At 36.2% G+C, this 18,750-nt stretch overlaps 2 protein-coding genes across 14 annotated transcripts in view; one reads left to right on the top strand and one right to left on the bottom strand.

The window, feature by feature from the left end:
• The window catches only part of USP44 (ubiquitin specific peptidase 44), a 55,955-nt gene extending 39,494 nt beyond the window's left edge, over positions 1 to 16,461 (top strand). For all 10 annotated transcript variants that reach the window (XM_072773140.1, XM_072773142.1, XM_072773137.1 and 7 more), the window contains 5 exons: positions 590 to 2,084; positions 5,128 to 5,323; positions 7,400 to 7,508; positions 11,257 to 11,462; positions 12,393 to 16,461. In XM_072773140.1, coding sequence (XP_072629241.1) covers positions 660 to 2,084; positions 5,128 to 5,323; positions 7,400 to 7,508; positions 11,257 to 11,462; positions 12,393 to 12,592 — 2,136 coding nt within the window. In that variant the 5' untranslated portion in view covers positions 590 to 659 and the 3' untranslated portion in view covers positions 12,593 to 16,461. The remainder of the gene's footprint in view (positions 1 to 589; positions 2,085 to 5,127; positions 5,324 to 7,399; positions 7,509 to 11,256; positions 11,463 to 12,392) is intronic.
• Positions 16,254 to 18,750, bottom strand: part of METAP2 (methionyl aminopeptidase 2) — a 35,174-nt gene continuing 32,677 nt past the window's right edge. For all 4 annotated transcript variants that reach the window (XM_072773150.1, XM_072773148.1, XM_072773151.1 and 1 more), the window contains 3 exons: positions 18,638 to 18,741; positions 17,647 to 17,762; positions 16,254 to 16,940 (listed from right to left, as the gene is read on the bottom strand). In XM_072773150.1, coding sequence (XP_072629251.1) covers positions 16,688 to 16,940; positions 17,647 to 17,762; positions 18,638 to 18,741 — 473 coding nt within the window. In that variant the 3' untranslated portion in view covers positions 16,254 to 16,687. The remainder of the gene's footprint in view (positions 16,941 to 17,646; positions 17,763 to 18,637; positions 18,742 to 18,750) is intronic.

Genomic DNA, 18,750 nt, shown 5'->3' with positions numbered 1-18,750 from the left:
CATTGAAATTGATGTGATTCTTCCCTGTTTTACAGAAGAATTTTAGAGAAGTTAAAATAATTGCTCAAATCAGACAAACAGTATGTGGCAGAGGTAGAATTCTTATCTCTTAAGTTTTTATTTCAGAACTCATGCTTTTACACTGTGGTTATGCTTTAATAACTATGTTGATAAGGCTCTCAAAATGTGGATATTTGTAAGATCTATTTGAGTCCCTTTAAGAAAGGGAATGTAGTTTTATAAATTGCCCTCAACTGTTACATAGGAGGATGGATCTTATTCTAGTTCATTGAAAAGGGGTCAGTACCCATTCTTTACCAGTAGATGGTGGCAGAAAATTAAAAACAGTTTTCAAAGGGAACCCATTAGAGAAAATAAAGTGAAGTGTGTGGTTCTCTCTGAGCAAGGCGGATGAGAGATTAGAGACCTCCAGAGCAAGAGAAAAGTGAGAACTGTCTGTGGCTTATGACAGGCAGCCCAGAAATTGGGAGGAAAGGAAGCAAATTTATAAAATTATTCTTGGAAAAATACCTTATAAAAAAGAAAGATACTGCTTTCTTTTATTTAAAAATGGTATTGTTCTGCTTAGTTTTCAGATGCTTCAGGTATCGTGAACAGAGACTTGTTTGGATTATGTGTTTCTCAGCTAGACTAAATAAATGTTAACAATGGATAAGTGCAAACATATTGGGCAGTTGCAGCTTGCTCAAGACCATTCCATCCTCAACCCTCAGAAGTGGCATTGTGTGGACTGCAATACAACTGAGTCAATTTGGGCTTGCCTTAGCTGTTCTCATGTTGCCTGTGGAAGATATATTGAAGAACATGCACTCAAGCACTTTCAAGAAAGCAGTCATCCTGTTGCATTGGAGGTGAATGAGATGTATGTTTTTTGTTACCTTTGTGATGATTATGTTCTAAATGATAATGCAACTGGAGACCTGAAGTTGCTACGAAATATGTTAAGTGCAATCAAAAGTCAAAATTATCAGTGCACCACTCGTAGTGGAAGGGTTTTGCGGTCTGTGGGTACAAGTGATGATACTTACTACTTACCTGATGGCACCCAATTTCTCCTTCAAAATGAAGATCAAATGTATACTGCCCTGTGGCACAGGAGAAGGATATTGATGGGTAAAATATTTCGAATTTGGTTTGAACAATCATCCATTGGAAGAAAAAGGCAAGAGGAACAATTTCAGGAGAAAATAGCAAAAAGAGAAGTGAAGAAAAGACAACAAGAATTAGAGTATCAAGTTAAAGCAGAATTGGAAAATATACATCCAAGAAAGAGTTTACGTTTGCAAAGTCTAGCTCAGTCTACTACTGTAGAAATAGTTCCTGTTCAAGTTCCACAACAAACCCCAGCATCACCAGCAAAAGATAAAGTAGTATCTACCTCAGAAGATGTAAGATTAAAAAAAGCCAGTGACTCCTCAGGTAAACGAAGGCCAATAGTAACCCCTGGTGTAACAGGATTGAGAAATTTGGGAAATACTTGCTATATGAATTCTGTTCTTCAAGTGTTGAGTCATTTACTTATTTTTCGGCAATGTTTTTTAAAACTTGATCTGAACCGATGGCTGGCTGTGACAGCTGGTGATAAGACAAGGTCACCTTATAAGCATCCACCAATCACAGATGCAGTATATCAAATGAATGAATGCCAAGAAAAAGATACATGCAGTGCTCTCTCCAGACATCCAAGTTTATCCTTAGGACTAAGTGGTGGAGCATCCAAGAGTAGAAATATGGAACTTATTCAGCCAAGGGAGTCCAGTTCACAATACATTTCTCTCTGTCATGAATTGCATACCTTGTTCCAAGTCATGTGGTCTGGAAAGTGGGCCTTGGTCTCACCATTTGCTATGCTACACTCCGTGTGGAGACTCATTCCAGCCTTTCGTGGTTATGCCCAACAAGATGCTCAGGAATTTCTTTGTGAACTTTTGGATAAAATACAACATGAACTAGAGACAACCGGTACTAGGTTACCAGCTCTTATCCCCACTTCTCAAAGAAAACTTATCAAACAGGTTCTGAATGTTGTGAATAACATATTTCATGGACAACTTCTTAGTCAGGTATGGGTTTTTTAAAATCTCATTTTCATCTTGGGGAATTCATAAAATGAAGCCTAAAAATATACCTTTTCTCTGTATGTCTAGTGTGTTAGAGCTAGGACTTTTTTAAGGTAAAAATTGCTTTTTCAGAAGTCAGCTCACGTAGTGTTTCACTCATTTACAGGTTTCCTTCATGAATCACTGAAAGTTTTTCATCTATGATATCAATGTTTTTTATTTTTGTTTTTGTTTTGTGTGTGTGTGTGTGGGGGGGGAATCAGGAAACAGCCTCTTAGGTTAATATTAAATTCATTTTCTGAGGGATTGAGAAGAGAGGGTTTAACTCCACAGAGAATAGATTTGAAGATGCTGCTGTACTGGGAATGGATTTTAGTAATCTCAGGATCCAAGAAGTAGCCCTGGAGGACTTTTTTTCTATAAAACCAAAGGGGTATAAGATCTGAAAACTTAAATAGGGAAATTTTAAAGTAAATAAATACGATTTCATTGAGAAAAATCCTGAATGGTTTCCTTTATCTTAATTACAGCTGTAAAAGTTGCCTTGTGAAAAGGAATCACAAAACCAGAATCTCCCATCTAATTAATAGCTCTCTGTAATGAGTGGACTTATTGGTAAACTATTAGTAGGCAAAAGGCTCTCTACTTTTCCATAGCATAGAGCTTAAAATTTTTTCTGTTTTAGGTAATTGGGCTGTTAGGTCATTTCTTTCCCCTTGCACACCTGCCTCTTCTCCTCAGTTCAACTCTCACAGTAATGATACCATCTTTATAGCATACTTTTCTGGAATGTAGCTTAAATATATTTAAAAAAATTTTTTTAAAGCTCATCATGGGGCTTGAACTCAAAACCTGAAATCAAGAGTCACGTGCTCTGTGGACTGAGCCAGCCAGGTGCCCCTGTAGTTTAAGTATTTCAAATATAATTTTCCTTAGAGTTTATCTGTGACACTTATTCCACTTAATGTTTCAGCAATGTAAAGATTCTACATTGTGCCATTTAGCAAGTAAGAGCTGTTTCTTGTGTTGCATGCAATTTTATTTTTCCATCATTTTTATACGGAAGTTTAAAATGCACTATTAATAGGAGTGCCTGGCTGGCTTAGTCAGTAGAGCACGTGGCTCTTGATCCTTGGAGTGATGAGTTCAAGCCCTACATTGGGCACAGAGCCTACTGAAAAAGTTAAAATGAACGATTATAAGTAGAAGTAATTTATACTCCTAAAAAAACCTATATGATACAGTAAATCTATGCAGTAAAAGAGAAATCATCCCCTTGTCCCATAACCCCACAACTCACACATAAAACTATTAATATTTTGGTATATATCCTCTGGTTTTCCTTCTCCTGTAGATTAAATTTTTTTATTTAAAGTTGTATATTTATTTTAAGTAAACTCCGTGTGGAGCCCAACATGGGGCTTGAACTCAAGACCCCAAGATCAAGACCTGAGCTGAGAGTCAGGCACTTTAACCAAGTCACCCACATGCCCCTATCTTCTGTACATTTATATTTTCTCCTTCTGTGTGGTCATGATGAATTTACCTGATTTTTTTTCATTATTAATGTAAAGGTCATTAAAATATTTGATATTTTTTTTACAGCATGTTAATGTCCATTATATGTAGAGACCATAATTTAGTTGCCCATTCCTGCATTGTTGACTTATAAACTATTTCCACTTTTTCTGTTATTATAATGTCACAATACATTTTTTTCTAACAATTTCATTAAGACAGAGTCCTAGAAGTAAAATTACTTGGTGTCAGAAGTTAAGACTTTTGATACTTGACTACAAATTTCTTTCCAGAAAGTTACTATTTTCTATTTCAAGTAATGCAAGGTGCTGATGTGCTTATTTTTCCCTTTATGGATGACTTGAAATTAGCCAAAAACTGGCATAATAATTTTTATTCTCTTCCCTTCAGACACATAATAAACTCTTAGGAAACTGGAAACCAGTCATCCAAGGAGATTCAGATGATTGGTTCCTGGAATGGCTTCTTCTTTCTTTTTTTTTTTTTATTCAAGAAGCTGTTCTCAAAAGGTTAAATCCCTGCCCAATGAGTTTCCAAACACCAAGAGTATTCTTTTCTTTGTGTCAGTTTGTTAAATCTAGAATCTGCATTAGACATGGCTTATTTATTTCATTGCCTGTTCCAGGAACCTCTCTTTTATAAAAGAGTTTAGTAATGTATCATGTAGGGATTCTTAGATCTATAGAGTCTGTCTTCAGTTTTGTGCAGTGTTTGTTGGCATTAAATCCTGCTGAGTGCTTCACTGGTTAAAACTGCCCCATGTTCTTTGTGGTTCCTGTATTTGATGAAGATTTTAATGTAGTGACGTTTGCTTTAAGTGATAGTATGACATCATTTACATTAAACGTATTGTCTTTTGAAATTATCAGTTGGTAGGTATCCAATATATATAAAAATATACAAATAGTATTTTGTTTGTATCATGGTTAAAAAGCTATAGGGATTTGGGGGGAGAAAATTAGTGGAAGATGAGGAAGGAGAAAGGGCAAAATACAAGGCTAATAATCTAAACACATTAAATGCATGTAAATCGGTTTCTTTTTTTTAAAGATTTTATTTATTTATTCATGAGAGAGACAGAGAGAGAGAGAGAGGCAGAGACACAGGCAGAAGCAGGGAGCCATACTTGGGACTCGATCCCAGGTCTCCAGGATCACACCCTGGGCTGCAGGCGGCACTAAACCACTGCACCACCGGGGCTGCCCATAAATCAGTTTCACACACACACGATGTATACCTAATTAAATGAGTCCACAGGTGTTTGTTTACCTACATTCAGATTTGATTAATGCCTTTGGAGTACATAATGAGTTTAATGATAGTCATCGAAAGGAAAAATTGTAATAATGAAAAAAATTCCTGAAAGTATATAAAAAGCAGATTACTCAGAATTTTGATGGTGCATTTTCAGAAGAAAAGCTAATTCACTGGGAGTGACCTCTAGAGTGAAAGGAGTAAATGTTTTGATGGGATTGTAATCTGAGGAACTAATTATTTTTATTTGCAGGTTACATGTCTTGCATGTGACAACAAATCAAATACCATAGAACCTTTCTGGGACTTATCACTGGAATTTCCAGAAAGATACCAATGCAGTGGAAAAGATACTGCTTCCCAGCCATGTCTGGTTACAGAAATGTTGGCCAAATTCACAGAAACTGAAGCTTTAGAAGGAAAAATCTACGTATGTGACCATTGTAACAGTAAGTAGAGACTTTATATTGAGAGAAAGCTGAGAGATATCCTGAAAGCAGTTATGGAAGTAAACTTTGTTGGTTCATCAAAAGAAACTGGGATAGATATTTCTACTTTATAATTGGCGCTGGTGAACTATGTGTTTGTTTTCCCTTATTGATGACCTTTAAACTTTTTTGATCTCATAGTCAATTATGGAAAAGATTAATAAGAAATTTGAACTTAATATGTGAGGCAGAATAAAGAGGCAATAGGGAATAGTAAAAGGAAAGCATGGTATTTAGTACTAAATAAAATGTTTGCTTTATGAGTCCTTTTGCTATCTATACAGTCCTTTTGATATATAGATAATATACATATATAAGTGTGTATATGCATATACATATACATATATATGCATATATATATTTATTAAAGGAAATATATAGCTGGACTGCTGCTATGGAGATTGGCTTCATAAAAACAAAGATTTAGTCAAAAACCATCTGCTATCTCTTCTATATTCATTATTCTAATTGCTATGGATAGAAATAAAACACCTTCAAGGTGCTCACATACCTAATGGAAGAAACAGACAATTAAGATCTATTATGAGAAATTTTCTACTAGAGGTGAACCCAGGAACTCAGCACTGGGGGGTTGAAATAGTAATTTCAATTAAAGGAAAGCATCAAACTCCAGGGAAATTGTGTATGAAACTATGACAGATCTGCTGTGTCTTTTTGGTATCTTTATCTTCTCTATCAGTATGCATGTGGTATCTTAGAATACCAGGTATTCAGGTGTTCTCTAATTTCCATGTTTGAAAAAAAGGATCCTGGATCTTAGATACTAAACTTCAAAGGTAATATAAAAGAAATATTGGATGTTCCAGCACTGAAGAAATGTCACATCAATTGATGTTTTTTTTAGAATGCCTTCTATTAACATTTTCTGAGTGCTAATATGAACTCTGTGATAAGTAGCCTAAGATTTATAATGTTTGAAAAAAACCTTTATCAAATTCGAATGATGAAGTAATTTTTTTCTTGGACATAAATGTGAATGGTTCTAGATGCCTCCAACACCAAATCTGGGAATAGAAAGATATTATGAATGAATATAGAATATGGTTTTATAACCTGTTTCTATGTGTTTACTGGGTTTACCAAATAAAGTCCTATAAGAGCTGTTATAATTTAATACATAAAGGCAAATGTTTAAAATTATAAGTCAGGGAGTTGACATCACGTATATAGCCGTATTTGAGGCCATACATTCAGGGAGGTGATCCAAAAGTAAGTCTAGGACATTAAGCAGCACAGGAACAGGAACAGCACAAGTCTCAGGAACAGAGACCTGGAAGACAGGATACCTATGGCAGGTGGAGATGGCTTAGAAGACAGCCTCCTGGGAGACTAATTCCACCTTAGGAGAAGCAGCTGCTGCTGTGGCTGGAGTCAGAGCTCTTGTATACGTTGAAGGACCGCTCCTGGGTGTCCAGAGCAAGCTCTGGTAAATAGTGCCCCAGCCAGAAGCTTTAGGTAGACCTCTAGAGAAGCAGAAGAGACAACAAAACAGAATCCCAAGTGCCACTTGTTTAAGATCTGGTATGAAAACAGCAAAAGCAAGACACTGAGGGAGGCCTCAGGCTCTGAGCTGGAAGAGGACTGCTTTATCAGGAAGTAGGAAAGAATATTCTGAGCTATTAAGGGCCCACCCCCACTGGAATTCCAATTTCCCTCAGTAAATGAACTGACCATGATATTTTCAAAGAATTTGGGAAGAGTATATTAAAGTATGTTTAGGGAAAGTTTTAACTTTTTCTTTAATTGGAATAGTCAAATTCATTTTTAAATATTACAGCACTAGATCATTCTGTTGCCTTATTTGTAGGAGTATATTAAATCAGATACTTAATTGTTTATGTGTCTGTCTGCCTAACTAGCTCTTAAATTGTGTGTGTTTGTACTTACAAGTTTTTTGAGAACAAGGCCATGTCTTTATCTCTAGCGCAGTATAATATGTTTCTAAAGTATCTAAAGTCCACTCAGCATTTCTTTGTATTTTTAAATTTGATTCTTATTCTGTCTTTGATGTCACAGCAAAGCGTAGAAGGTTTTCTTCAAAATCAGTTGTACTCACAGAAGCACAAAAACAGCTTATGATTTGCCACCTACCTCAGGTTCTCAGACTACATCTCAAACGATTCAGGTCAGTAGTAGTAATATTCCAACTACACACTTCTTTTGTTTTAAAGATTTTTTTATTTTTAAAGTAATCTCTGTACTCAATGTGGGGCTTGAATTTACAATCCCAAGATCAAGAGTCTCATGCTCTACTGAGCCAGCCAGTCTCTCTTCCAACTATACACTTCTCATTTAGTCATTCCTTTTGCTTATAGTGCTTCAAAACTTAACACATGATGAAGCAGATTTTAATAGTATAAATTCGGCTAGCAGATGACTTAACATCTATCTACTTCTGGGTTTTTTTTTAAAGACAAAGAAATTCTGTCATTATCTCTAGCCTTGACTCATGGACACCTTCCGTATTCAATAAGAATACCCTGGTTAGCTTCCCTGGATTGACGATGAGTAGACCCTTCACATTTTCTGCGTAGTAATATTATTCTTGCAAACTTCTGCTTATAGAGTTTAATATTCAGCATATTTTAGGTATAAAAGTTTAAAATTTTTAACTTAAGAGTGGCCCAACTGCTTCATTCTTGGACGATATCTAAGGTATTGTATAGTTCAATTCAGAGCAGTTAACAAAAACAAAAAATCTCTAGTGTTCAGAAACAGGTGAATTAGTTTGCATAACTATTGGTTAAGCAAGGCATATGGATTTTCACACCTTGAAATAACTACGTTAACCTTAGAGCTTATTCTTAAGTTACTTTATGTGCTGTGATTTGAAACTATTGAAATCATGTTTTTCACACATTGGTTTTTGGTTTGTTTAAAGTTTCTTTTTTTTAATTATTTTTTTAAGATTTTATTTATTTATTCATGAGAGACACGGTGGGGGGTGGGGGGCGCGGGGAGAGACAGAGAGACAGAGAGACAGAGACACAGGCAGAGGGAGAAGCAGGCTCCATGCAGGGAGCCCAACATGAGACTCGATCACACCCTGGGCTGAAGGTGGCGCTAAACCACTGAGCCACCCAGGTTGCCCTAGACCATCCTATTTAAAAGTAGCACCACCTAACCCTCATTACATTACCTATTTTTGTTTATTTATTTATTATTTTTTTTAAGATTTTATTTATTTATTCATGAGACACCGAAAGAGAGGCAGAGACACAGGCAGAGGGAGGAGAAGCAGGCTCCATGCAAGGAGCCCGATGCAGGACTTGATCACATCTGCCCTGAGCCAAAGGCAGATAGATGGTCAACTGCTGAGCCAACCAGGTGTCCCTTATTTTTGTTTAAATGGTAAAACCCACTATCTGCAATTAGTAGTTTATTTACTTATTTCTCTCCCTCTGGCAGTAATGACAGGGACCTTGTCTATTTCACCTGTATCCCAAGGCCCAGAACTGAGCTCTGTGCATAGTAGTTGCCCAACAAATGTTAATTAAGTGAATGAATGGGGCATATACAGAAGGGGGAGCACTTCAGCCCAAGGGAGCAACATGAACAAAGGTATGGAGGAAGGAACAGGGAAGTGTACACAACAAAAGGTTTAGTGAAATCAGGTGAGACCTGTCATTATGCATAAAATCAAGTGGAATGGAAACAGGAAGATTAGTTAGGAGGTTAATTTTGTATTTCATGGTAAGGTAAGAAGGGCCAGGGAGCATGGATAGGTAAGAGCATAAATAAGATTCTGTAAAGATAGAACTGAAAGGATTTAAATTTTTTTTTTTTTTTAATTTTTGTTACTTAAAAATTTGCATTGAATTGGCTACTGTAATCTGTTGAAGAGTTCCTGTTCTTTGTAATTGCTGTTGTAATCTGATATTTGAAGCTCTCTTTCGAGTTAAACCTATTTGACTCTATCCCTTTCCGTCTTTTACCCAAAACCTTTTTGACCCTTCATGCGGTATTTGTTACTGATTCAGAGATTTTGTTTATGCTGCCTTTACCACATTTGTCTTTCTCTTTTTCCTTCATTTGTTCAAAAAGCCCTATTGTATTTGCCAGTTCATAAAATGTATAGGATATATAAAAGATAAAAGGGAGAACAGGATTGGGGAGGGGCATACAGGAACCTCTGAAAAAGCATTAAAAAAATGGAACATTCCTAGTACCTTAGTACTACTCCCCACGTGTGCCTCCCAGTCCTTATTCTCCCTTCTCTTTGAAGCAAACCACTATGAACTAGGGAGATGGGGTTTTCTTGTTATCATTTTACTGTATTTCCATCAGCGGGGAAAAAAACCTGGGCACCCAGCTTAATCCATAGGAATGAGTATTGTCTATTTAGGTGGTTTACAAGTGTTTATTTAGCATTATTAGATAATGTCAGGTTTGAATTTTATGGTGAACTGAAATAATCTTTTGAATGATAGGAATTATAGGAATGTGTGTGAAACAAGTCCCACCCCCCCCTCCCCTTTTTTTACATGCTTGGTCTTCCATGTTGACTAGTTAAAGGTACATTGAATATAGGATCTTTTATAGATTTCATGGGGAAGGGCAGCTTGAGTGGCTCAGCGGTTTAGCGCCTTCGGCCCAGGGCATGGTCCTGGAGACCCGGGATCGAGTCCCACGTGGGGCTCCCCGTAGGGAGCCTCCTTCTCCCTCTACCTGTGTCTCTGCCTCTGTGTGTATGTGTGTGTGTGTGTGTGTGTGTGTGTGTGTGTGTGTGTGTGTGTCTGATGAATAAATAAAAATCTTTAAAAAAAAAAGATTTCATGGTTAAGTCTTGTGATATGACTCCTACTTCAACAGATAATTTAATTTGCAAGTCTCACCTTTAGTTCCATAGATTTTATATTGTACTAATAGCATTTTCAGTAATTTTGCTTCATAAAACCTTTCTCCTTCTCTACCACTGTTATTTATCATAGCTTCATGTTTTATGCTTTAATGCTATCATATTTTCATCTATGTATATCTGTAGTCTCTTCACCACCGCATACCAAGCTGCATTACAATTTCTTGAACAACACATTATTTTCCCCTGTAGCACCAGCTCATACGATGTGTATGATGAAAACATTGCTTGCTATGCTTTGGTCCAGTATCAGGAAGCATGACCATCAGACTGAGCAAATGACAGTACAGAGGCATTATTTATGTCTGTCCTAGTGAGTATAGTGGAGGGTCCCAGTTCCTTTTTTTTTTTTTCCCCTTAGAAGAGCTCTCAAGCGTTCTGAAATTAGAAGTGCGTTGCTTTGTCCTGCTTTTTCCCCAAATCTAGCCAAGAAAGGTCCAGATTATGTCTCACAAGAACAAATTCTAGCTTCTAGGGTAGCCTCCTCATGGTGTGACAAGGCAACAGAGAATTAAAAACCCATTAGTACCTTGAATTAGTATATTAGAAAGGGGAAACTGCTATAGGGCCATAATTTCCTTTGATGAAAAGTTCATTTTCTTCCTATATTATCATCTAACTACAGAAGGCAGATTTTTTTTTTTTTAAGATTTTATTTATTCATGATAGAGAGAGAGAGAGGCAGAGACCCAGGCAGAGGGAGAAGCAGGCTCCATGCAGGGAGCCCGACGTGGGACTCGATCCCGGGTCTCCAGGATCGTGCCCTCGGCCAAAGGTAGACGCTAAACCACTGCGCCACCCAGGGATCCCAGAAGGCAGATATTTTAAAACCTAATCAGACCTGTTTAATAAGCTTAAATTCTTCCATTTATAGCCCACTTCAGCATAAAAAGGATTTTATAATTACATTATTTTACATATGATACTTTGTATTCTATACTGAGGCCTAAGTCTATTATTGTGACTGTCTGAACCTAGTACACTTTTTGATAATTTTACCCTGGTTTGTTCACAGGTGGTCGGGACGTAATAACCGAGAGAAAATTGGTGTTCATGTTGGCTTTGAAGAAATCTTAAACATGGAACCTTATTGCTGCAGGGAATCCCTGAAATCCCTCAGACCAGAATGTTTTATCTATGATTTATCTGCTGTAGTAATGCACCATGGGAAAGGATTTGGCTCAGGACACTACACTGCCTACTGCTATAATTCTGAAGGAGGTATAGATGGGGAAAAGTATTTTATTTTGGGTCAGACTTGGAAGATAGAATTTAGGCTTTATGATTTCTAAATTGGCCACTTAGTGAAGCCACATGACCTTTTGTTTTTTTCCAAGAATACTTCTGCAGTTAATAAAAAAACAAGAATTTATGCAGAAAATGGGCTATATTCTGCAGGATAGTAGTTTTGACTTTCAAAGGCTATAGCGATAGGATAATAAGGATGGTCACATTAATGAAGTCAGTGCTATCTTACAAGCACATTTCTAAGGGCAAGTCCTCTATTCACTGATTTCTTCTAATTATCTTTGTTAAACAGAGCATCTAAGTGAACTGGGGAATCACATATTTAGAATAAACTCTGGGTTCAGGTTTTAACAAAACTCACTTTCCCTTACTGCCTCCATGGACCTTCAAGGACAGTCTTCATAGGTAGCACAAGTGATTTAGGTTTCACTTTTTATCTCCCCTTTCCTTAACTACTGCTGAACGAAAACTGAGCCTCCCCGTTTGTACCATTTCCCCTCACCCAGAAAAGGGGCGTGGACAGAAAGCCCACATAATCTATGAAGGCAATTAATTTAACAATGAACTACCAAGAGTAAGTTGTACATTATTTGTTTTACGGTATGATTAGCAGCAGAAGCATTAACTGGCAAGATTATACCTAGAATTAAAGGTCGTGTCAAGTGAACTAATCAGATTTTTAAACTTCAGATTTACTTCTAGAATAAAGGCAGACAATTCCAGAATAACATACAGCCCAAGCTGTATTTCTCAGTAATAAAAGTGAATTGGCTAGATAATTATTTTCTCCTCAAAGAAACTTAACTCGCACTGAAACTAATACCCCTAAATCCATTTTAATTTATACTTGAAACTTTTAGTTATTTTATAAACCCTAAGGTATATTTCTGTGCTTCACTCTAGGGTTCTGGGTACACTGCAATGATTCCAAGCTAAGCATGTGCACTATGGATGAAGTATGCAAGGCCCAAGCTTATATCTTGTTTTATACCCAGCGAGTTACTGAGAATGGACATTCTAAACTCTTGCCTCCAGAACTCCTGTCTGGTAGCCAACACCCCAATGAAGAAGCTGATACCTCTTCTAATGAAATCCTAAGCTGATCCAAAGACAGTGGGGCTTTCTTCTTGTGATTTTATATATACTTTTTAAAAGGGCTTACAATTTTGAGCTTGTTTTTTTACCTAGGAATCAGTGCACTGTTTATACATTTTGTATCTACAACAAAGCTCTTTTTACAGAGACAAGATTAGCATAAATATGTACTATCAATGACAGCAAGTAACTTTTTTCAAGTACTTCAGAGTTTTAAACTTTGTGTTTACTTCAGACTGGCATTACCTTTTATATTTTGATGTCTAAATTGGCTCAGATCATGAATTTGTGCAATCTTTTACCGAAGTTCAGGTGGCATCGTTTTATATTTATCTTTTGTAGGTATTTTCTATACAAATTCTTAATTAGATACTTTCTTCACTGATAGTCATACCAAAAAAAATTTCTTTCAGGCCATTTGCATACCTGAAGTTACTTTTGCCCCTTGAAGGGAGTTAAACTACTACATTCATTGTGAACTATCAAAGTATCACCTAAATACTCAATTACACTAATTGATATTCCTGACGCTTTGTGTGTTACAGGGCTCAGAATAGACATTACTTTGGCTAATGGAACTTCTATTTTTCCAAAGATTTATTAAGATTTAATAATTGTTCTTTATTTGGCATGGTCCAACTTTATACATGAAAATGACAGCTTTATAAATAGTATGTTTAAATTACTTCAGTACTGTTGACATGAAAACGATGGCTGGGATTTATAATGATGATTTGGCAACAAACAGGTTTGTCCAGAATCTAATAAAGTCTTACCAAAAATCTGAATTCAGCAGTGTATTATGATATATAAGTACCGTTTAACTTGAATAGTTCATTTGATATGTTTAACATTAATCTCTTAAAAAGCTTTGTACCACATCCTACCTTGAGATTTTTAAAGGAAGAAATCTTGAAGAGATAAAAATTGCATAGGACAGAGAAAATAATTGTTCAAAATTGGCAACTGGGCAACATGTTCAGCATCTCTTATTTCTAAATAACTAAAGGCTTGGACAACTTTTGCTCTGATTATGTGAAGACTAAGAACCTCAGATAGTCAAGCACTGGGCCCTTACTTTATAATAGAGTGCAAGTTTAGGTAATTTTTTAAAATATAGCATGACACACTCTTTGCTCTTCCCTAATAATCTCACTAGATCTCTTTAAAATCCTACTGCTGCTAATTATCCACTAACCTCTATATATCAGCTATTTAACATTTTAGCTCAGTTTTAACCACTGGAAGATCTTTTTTTCCTTTTTTAAATGGGTTTTCTTGCAGGTTGAAATTTTTTTTTTTTTTTAAGATTTTATTTATTCATTCATGAGAGACAGAGAGAGAGGCAGAAGCAGGCTCCATGCAGGGAACCCGACGTGGGACTCATCCCAGGTCTCCAGGATCACACCCTGGGCTGAAGGCAGCGCTAAACCGCTGAGCCACCCAGGCTGCCCGCAGGTTGAAATCTTAATGAAAGATGATATCCTACAGAGTGTTATTCTCTGCTAGTAATCATCTATTAAGTTTAAGCTTGAAAAGGACCTTTGTTAGCAAATTTTCCTTAAATTTCAAAGAGCAAGTTATTGGGCAGCTGATCGTGAAGTGCAATGAGAATTTATCTTTGAACAGACAAATCATTTATGCCAAATATATAGCTTGAGTATTAAATGGCTTGGAAGTTTAAAAAATCGTTCATTTAAATACCTATGCAAGTTGTTACCTCAACTGTTAACATAATTATACCTCATTAAAGATTTATGTGTTCAAGATACTAGAGTCTAGCCTTTTTTAACTTTAAGGATTACTTTATACGTGGGTTAACTGCTGTATACTCTAGCACCTAATTTTAGGGACATAATTTTAAAACCACTCTGAAAGCTTTGCTGTTTATAATAGTATAAGTTGCTTATTTCAGTACTTAATTTCAATATAATATATGAAAGAAAGTGCCTTAGGCTTTTACTTTTTAATCCCTCAAACCCAAAACCTATGGGGGAGGCTGTGTGTGTGTGAGAGGTCAAGAAGGTATATGAGAACTCTACTTGCTGTTCAATTTTGCCACAAACCTAAAATTGATATAAAATTAAATAGACTTAAGACAAAACTAAAACTTAGCCAATGAACAGAAACTTAGATTTCTTATTGTGTATCTCAGTGTAGACTTCTACATTCAGCTAAGTTGATCTAACAAAAAACAACATGTTTTGGTTGTAAAATAATTTACTAAAGGCACTATTTGTTAAACATCAAACTAATAATTTGTTACCAAAAAGGTACATCATTGTAAACATGACAAAATGATTTCAAGAGATACATGGCTAGTAGGTAAACAATACAATTTTAAGTGACAGCTTTCCTATTTACAAGATCATATTCCTTCCAGCTCTTCCAGGGGCTTGCAAGTGATGCTACTGCTTGTGACAGTTACCTGAGAGGGGAGCTTGGAGCTCCTAACTGGTTTGAGATCACTACTGCTAAAGAGGTCTTACAAAGCTCCAAAATTCTTCACTCATAAGGTCATTTGAAAACTCTTGAGCTTAGAAATCAAGATACTTTGTCTCCCACCAAAACACATCAAAAAGATATGGATTCAGAACCCCAAAAGAACTAGCTGGAGGGCACAAGCCCTGTAACATGTCTATGCATGAATTGGTGAGCTCTGCCACTAAGCACATCACAGAAAATGGAGAAAATAATCCAAAAGTAGCTATTGAACATTAGCACCATAATAAACATGGCTCATATAGCTAAAAACTAGATTGTTTATCCCACCAGGTAACATTCATTTATAGCTCTAATGCTGAAAGAGCAGCTTTTTAATGTATAAGTGATCTCAGTACAGAAGTCCGGTTTTAATTCCTATGAGAAAAATGTTAAACAAAATACAAACTAAACAGCATCCCAGAGGCAGTGAATCTTACTGTGCTAAAGCATATACAGATTAAGGCTTTACTTTGGTACATAAACAATTTTGAAATTAGGTTGGAACATTACCAACAAATCAATTACAAAGAATTCAAGCAATTTGTTTAAGAATCTATAGTGGGACTCAGTTCAAAAGTATTAGGCATCTTACATTCAACTTATGCACTTAGCTGCCATAATAAGTGTTACTGTAACTTCACTCCCTGAAATGCCACCCACAGTTTTGAATTCAAGCCAGTCAAGTGTTAAAAGAATTTGGTTCATTAATGAAAAAGCCTAATGATTCAATTAAACTCTTCTAACTAGAGAATGATCCAAGTATAGGAAGTTTCCCTGTTTTAGTATTTGTAGTTTCAAATGCCCTTTTGGTTTACTGAGTAAACACATTTCCTAATAAATACCACCACTGGACAATAGATCTAAATGTTAAGATTTTACTAAGTCAAGGTTTCAAGCTGGTACAATGTTCCTACTAGGTCATGTTTCAGTTAATCTTTCCAATGTCAGGGAAAAAAATGAAAGACAAAGACTAACATGGTTTGAAAAAGAAAATAAAGGCAAACTATTCCTAAAGCTATATTATGAAGAGTCTCCAATTTTATGCATGTATAGATCTTGTTTTAGCCACTATGCCAGAAGTTTCAGTGTAGAGGTTTACAATCTAGATAAAAGGCTCTACAATTTCCCTACATGTTTAGCTATTTACTGTGCAGAATTATAACCACAGACATTGAAATATAGCTCTCAGATCTGAAAATGTCTTTATTTTTTAGAAAATGGATTCCAGGAAGGTTAAAAAGCAATACCAGAGGGTATAGGTGCAGAATTGGATGTAGTCATTCAAAGCATTCAATTAAGAATATGGCAATATAAATATCTGAAAAGCATCTCTTAAGTGTTCAAAACAAAAAATGTATAAGTCATTCCTAACTAATTTGAGCTTTATAGCATTTCCTAGATGGGAAAAACAGTTAACATTTGAAAGTCCTGAAAGCTTTTTCCTTGACTAATTACATCAGATGGTTTGCCTTTGATCAAATTCCTTCCTTTTTAAACATGGATAAAAGCATTACATAGGTCCACTGTTAAACAGACAACATGTTGCAAATTACTTCTGGTATAATGTATTCCAACAAAGCTTAGAAAATAAAAGATGTTGAGGCGGCTTTGGACTAAGTTTAATAGTCATCTCCTCTGCTGACAACTTCTTTACACGTTGGACGCAACAGTATGGTATGTTCAAACTGCGCTGTATATGATCCTTTAATGTCACATAATGGTGGATATGGATCTACAATGCCCAAGTCACACAGATTCTTCAGAGCCATCAAGTATTTACTTTCTCCCAAGCGATCCAGCCATCTGCGGCAGAAGGCTAGGGTGCCAAAGTTTTCATTGATGACATTCAACAAGTGTTTTGTTCTTGGAAGCCTAAGAGGAGAAAATCCAAAATTAACAGGTAGCTAAATGAGTTACCAACTCATTTTCCCCATTAAGGAAAATTTATATAGTACACGTGGCTTTATTCACTAATTCAAAAAACATTTTGTTGCCTCTTTGAATATTCAAGTCAGAAGGTAAACAACCCATACCTAATCCTACATGGCAACTGAATGGGAGACCAGCTGAAAGCTATCTTATCACGTTTATGTGTCTATACATCTGTGTGTTAAATTCCCAGTGGAGACTCATCAACAGTATTATGGTGGCAATTTCCTTTTTTGTACATCAAGCTGAAAGACCTGCGCATAAAGGAGGTATAAATCCATCCTTCAACAATCTTCTCCAAGAAGTTTAAGGGGGGAAAAAAAAAAAAAAGAAGTTTAAGGGGGGAAAAAGGTAAAAATACAAGGTTTACCAAAAGGAAAGTATTAACAAAAACCTAGAAATGACAGCAAAATAATTACGTGTGAAATTATTGGAAATTGGATCTGAACAGAATACCTGTTTATATCATTTTTATTTCAGTTAAGATTTGTAAGAGGCCAATTTCTATGCCGTACTACAAAAATCCACATAATTTACTGGTAGGCTACAGAACTTTACATTATGAATGCACAATTGTGGATGTTTGTTAAATTTTTTAAAATGCTAACTGGGAAAAGAAACTTAATACTCCTAAAAACAATGGTCTCACCTGATTGGCACGTGTCCAACATCAAAATTTTTCATATAATGTGAACATTCCATGTCATCATGAACAACGCCTTTTCCTGTGCTTCCAAAGGTTTCAATGGCATACACTTCTCCTTCCTAGAGTATGTAAAGGTCACAGGGAGAGAAGAAGAATCCAGAACTAATCAATATTGCCATTTGTTAACTTCAGGCTGAGGTATTACTTTCTTCACATAAGAAACAACATAAAAAAACTCTAATAGTCATTACCCGCCCTTCTCTGCTTTATCTCCTTAGCTCTTTTTGGTCTGTGTCCTCCTATTAGAATGTCACCTTTATGGGGCACCTGGGTGGCTCAGTCAGTTAAGCATCCAACTTTTGATCTCAGCTCAAGTCTTGATCGCAGGGTCGTGAGTTCAAGCCCCACATTGGGCTCCATGCTGGGCATGGAGCCTACTTTTAAAAAAGGAATGTAGGGATCCCTGGGTGGCTCAGCAGTTTGGTGCCTGCCTTTGGCCCAGGGCGCGATCCTGGAGTCCCGGGATCAAGTCCCACGTCGGGTTCCCTGCTTGGAGCCTGCTTCTCCCTCTGCCTGTGTCTCTGCCTCTCTCTCTGTGTGTCGCTCATGAATAAATAAATAAAATCTTTATAAAAAAATAAAATAAGTAAAATAAAAATAAAATAACATAAATAAAATTAAAAAAGAATGTAGCCTTTACATGGGCAGGGAATTTTATTTTGTTCACTACTACATCCTCAATGACTACTAAAGAGTCTGGCACCTAAGAGATGCTTAATAAAAAGTGGTGAATAAGCACTCTTTTGGCATACCCAATATCCACAGCTAACTGTGCCCTGTTCTGACCAGACACAATTTGCACACACAGAGACCAATTCCTATTGGAGTACAAATGGCAAGTTAATTTCACTCAACATACTATATACTCAACTATCACCAACTTTAGTTTGGAAAAAAAATTAAACAACACAGACACTGTTAATGGCATATATACCTCCATTCTTGTTGCCTCTCCTCCTTTCACAATGGGCACTGTTTTCCCAGCATGTATTCTATATGGCCCAATTGAATGTCCATTTAGGTTACGGATTGGTTTCACTGGAATAA

The sequence above is a fragment of the Canis lupus genome, chromosome 13 (assembly GCF_048164855.1).
Source record: "Canis lupus baileyi chromosome 13, mCanLup2.hap1, whole genome shotgun sequence".
Classification (NCBI taxonomy): Eukaryota; Metazoa; Chordata; class Mammalia; order Carnivora; family Canidae; genus Canis; species Canis lupus.
Note: the sequence above shows the minus strand (reverse complement) of the source record. Positions and strands in the feature narration are given on the sequence as shown.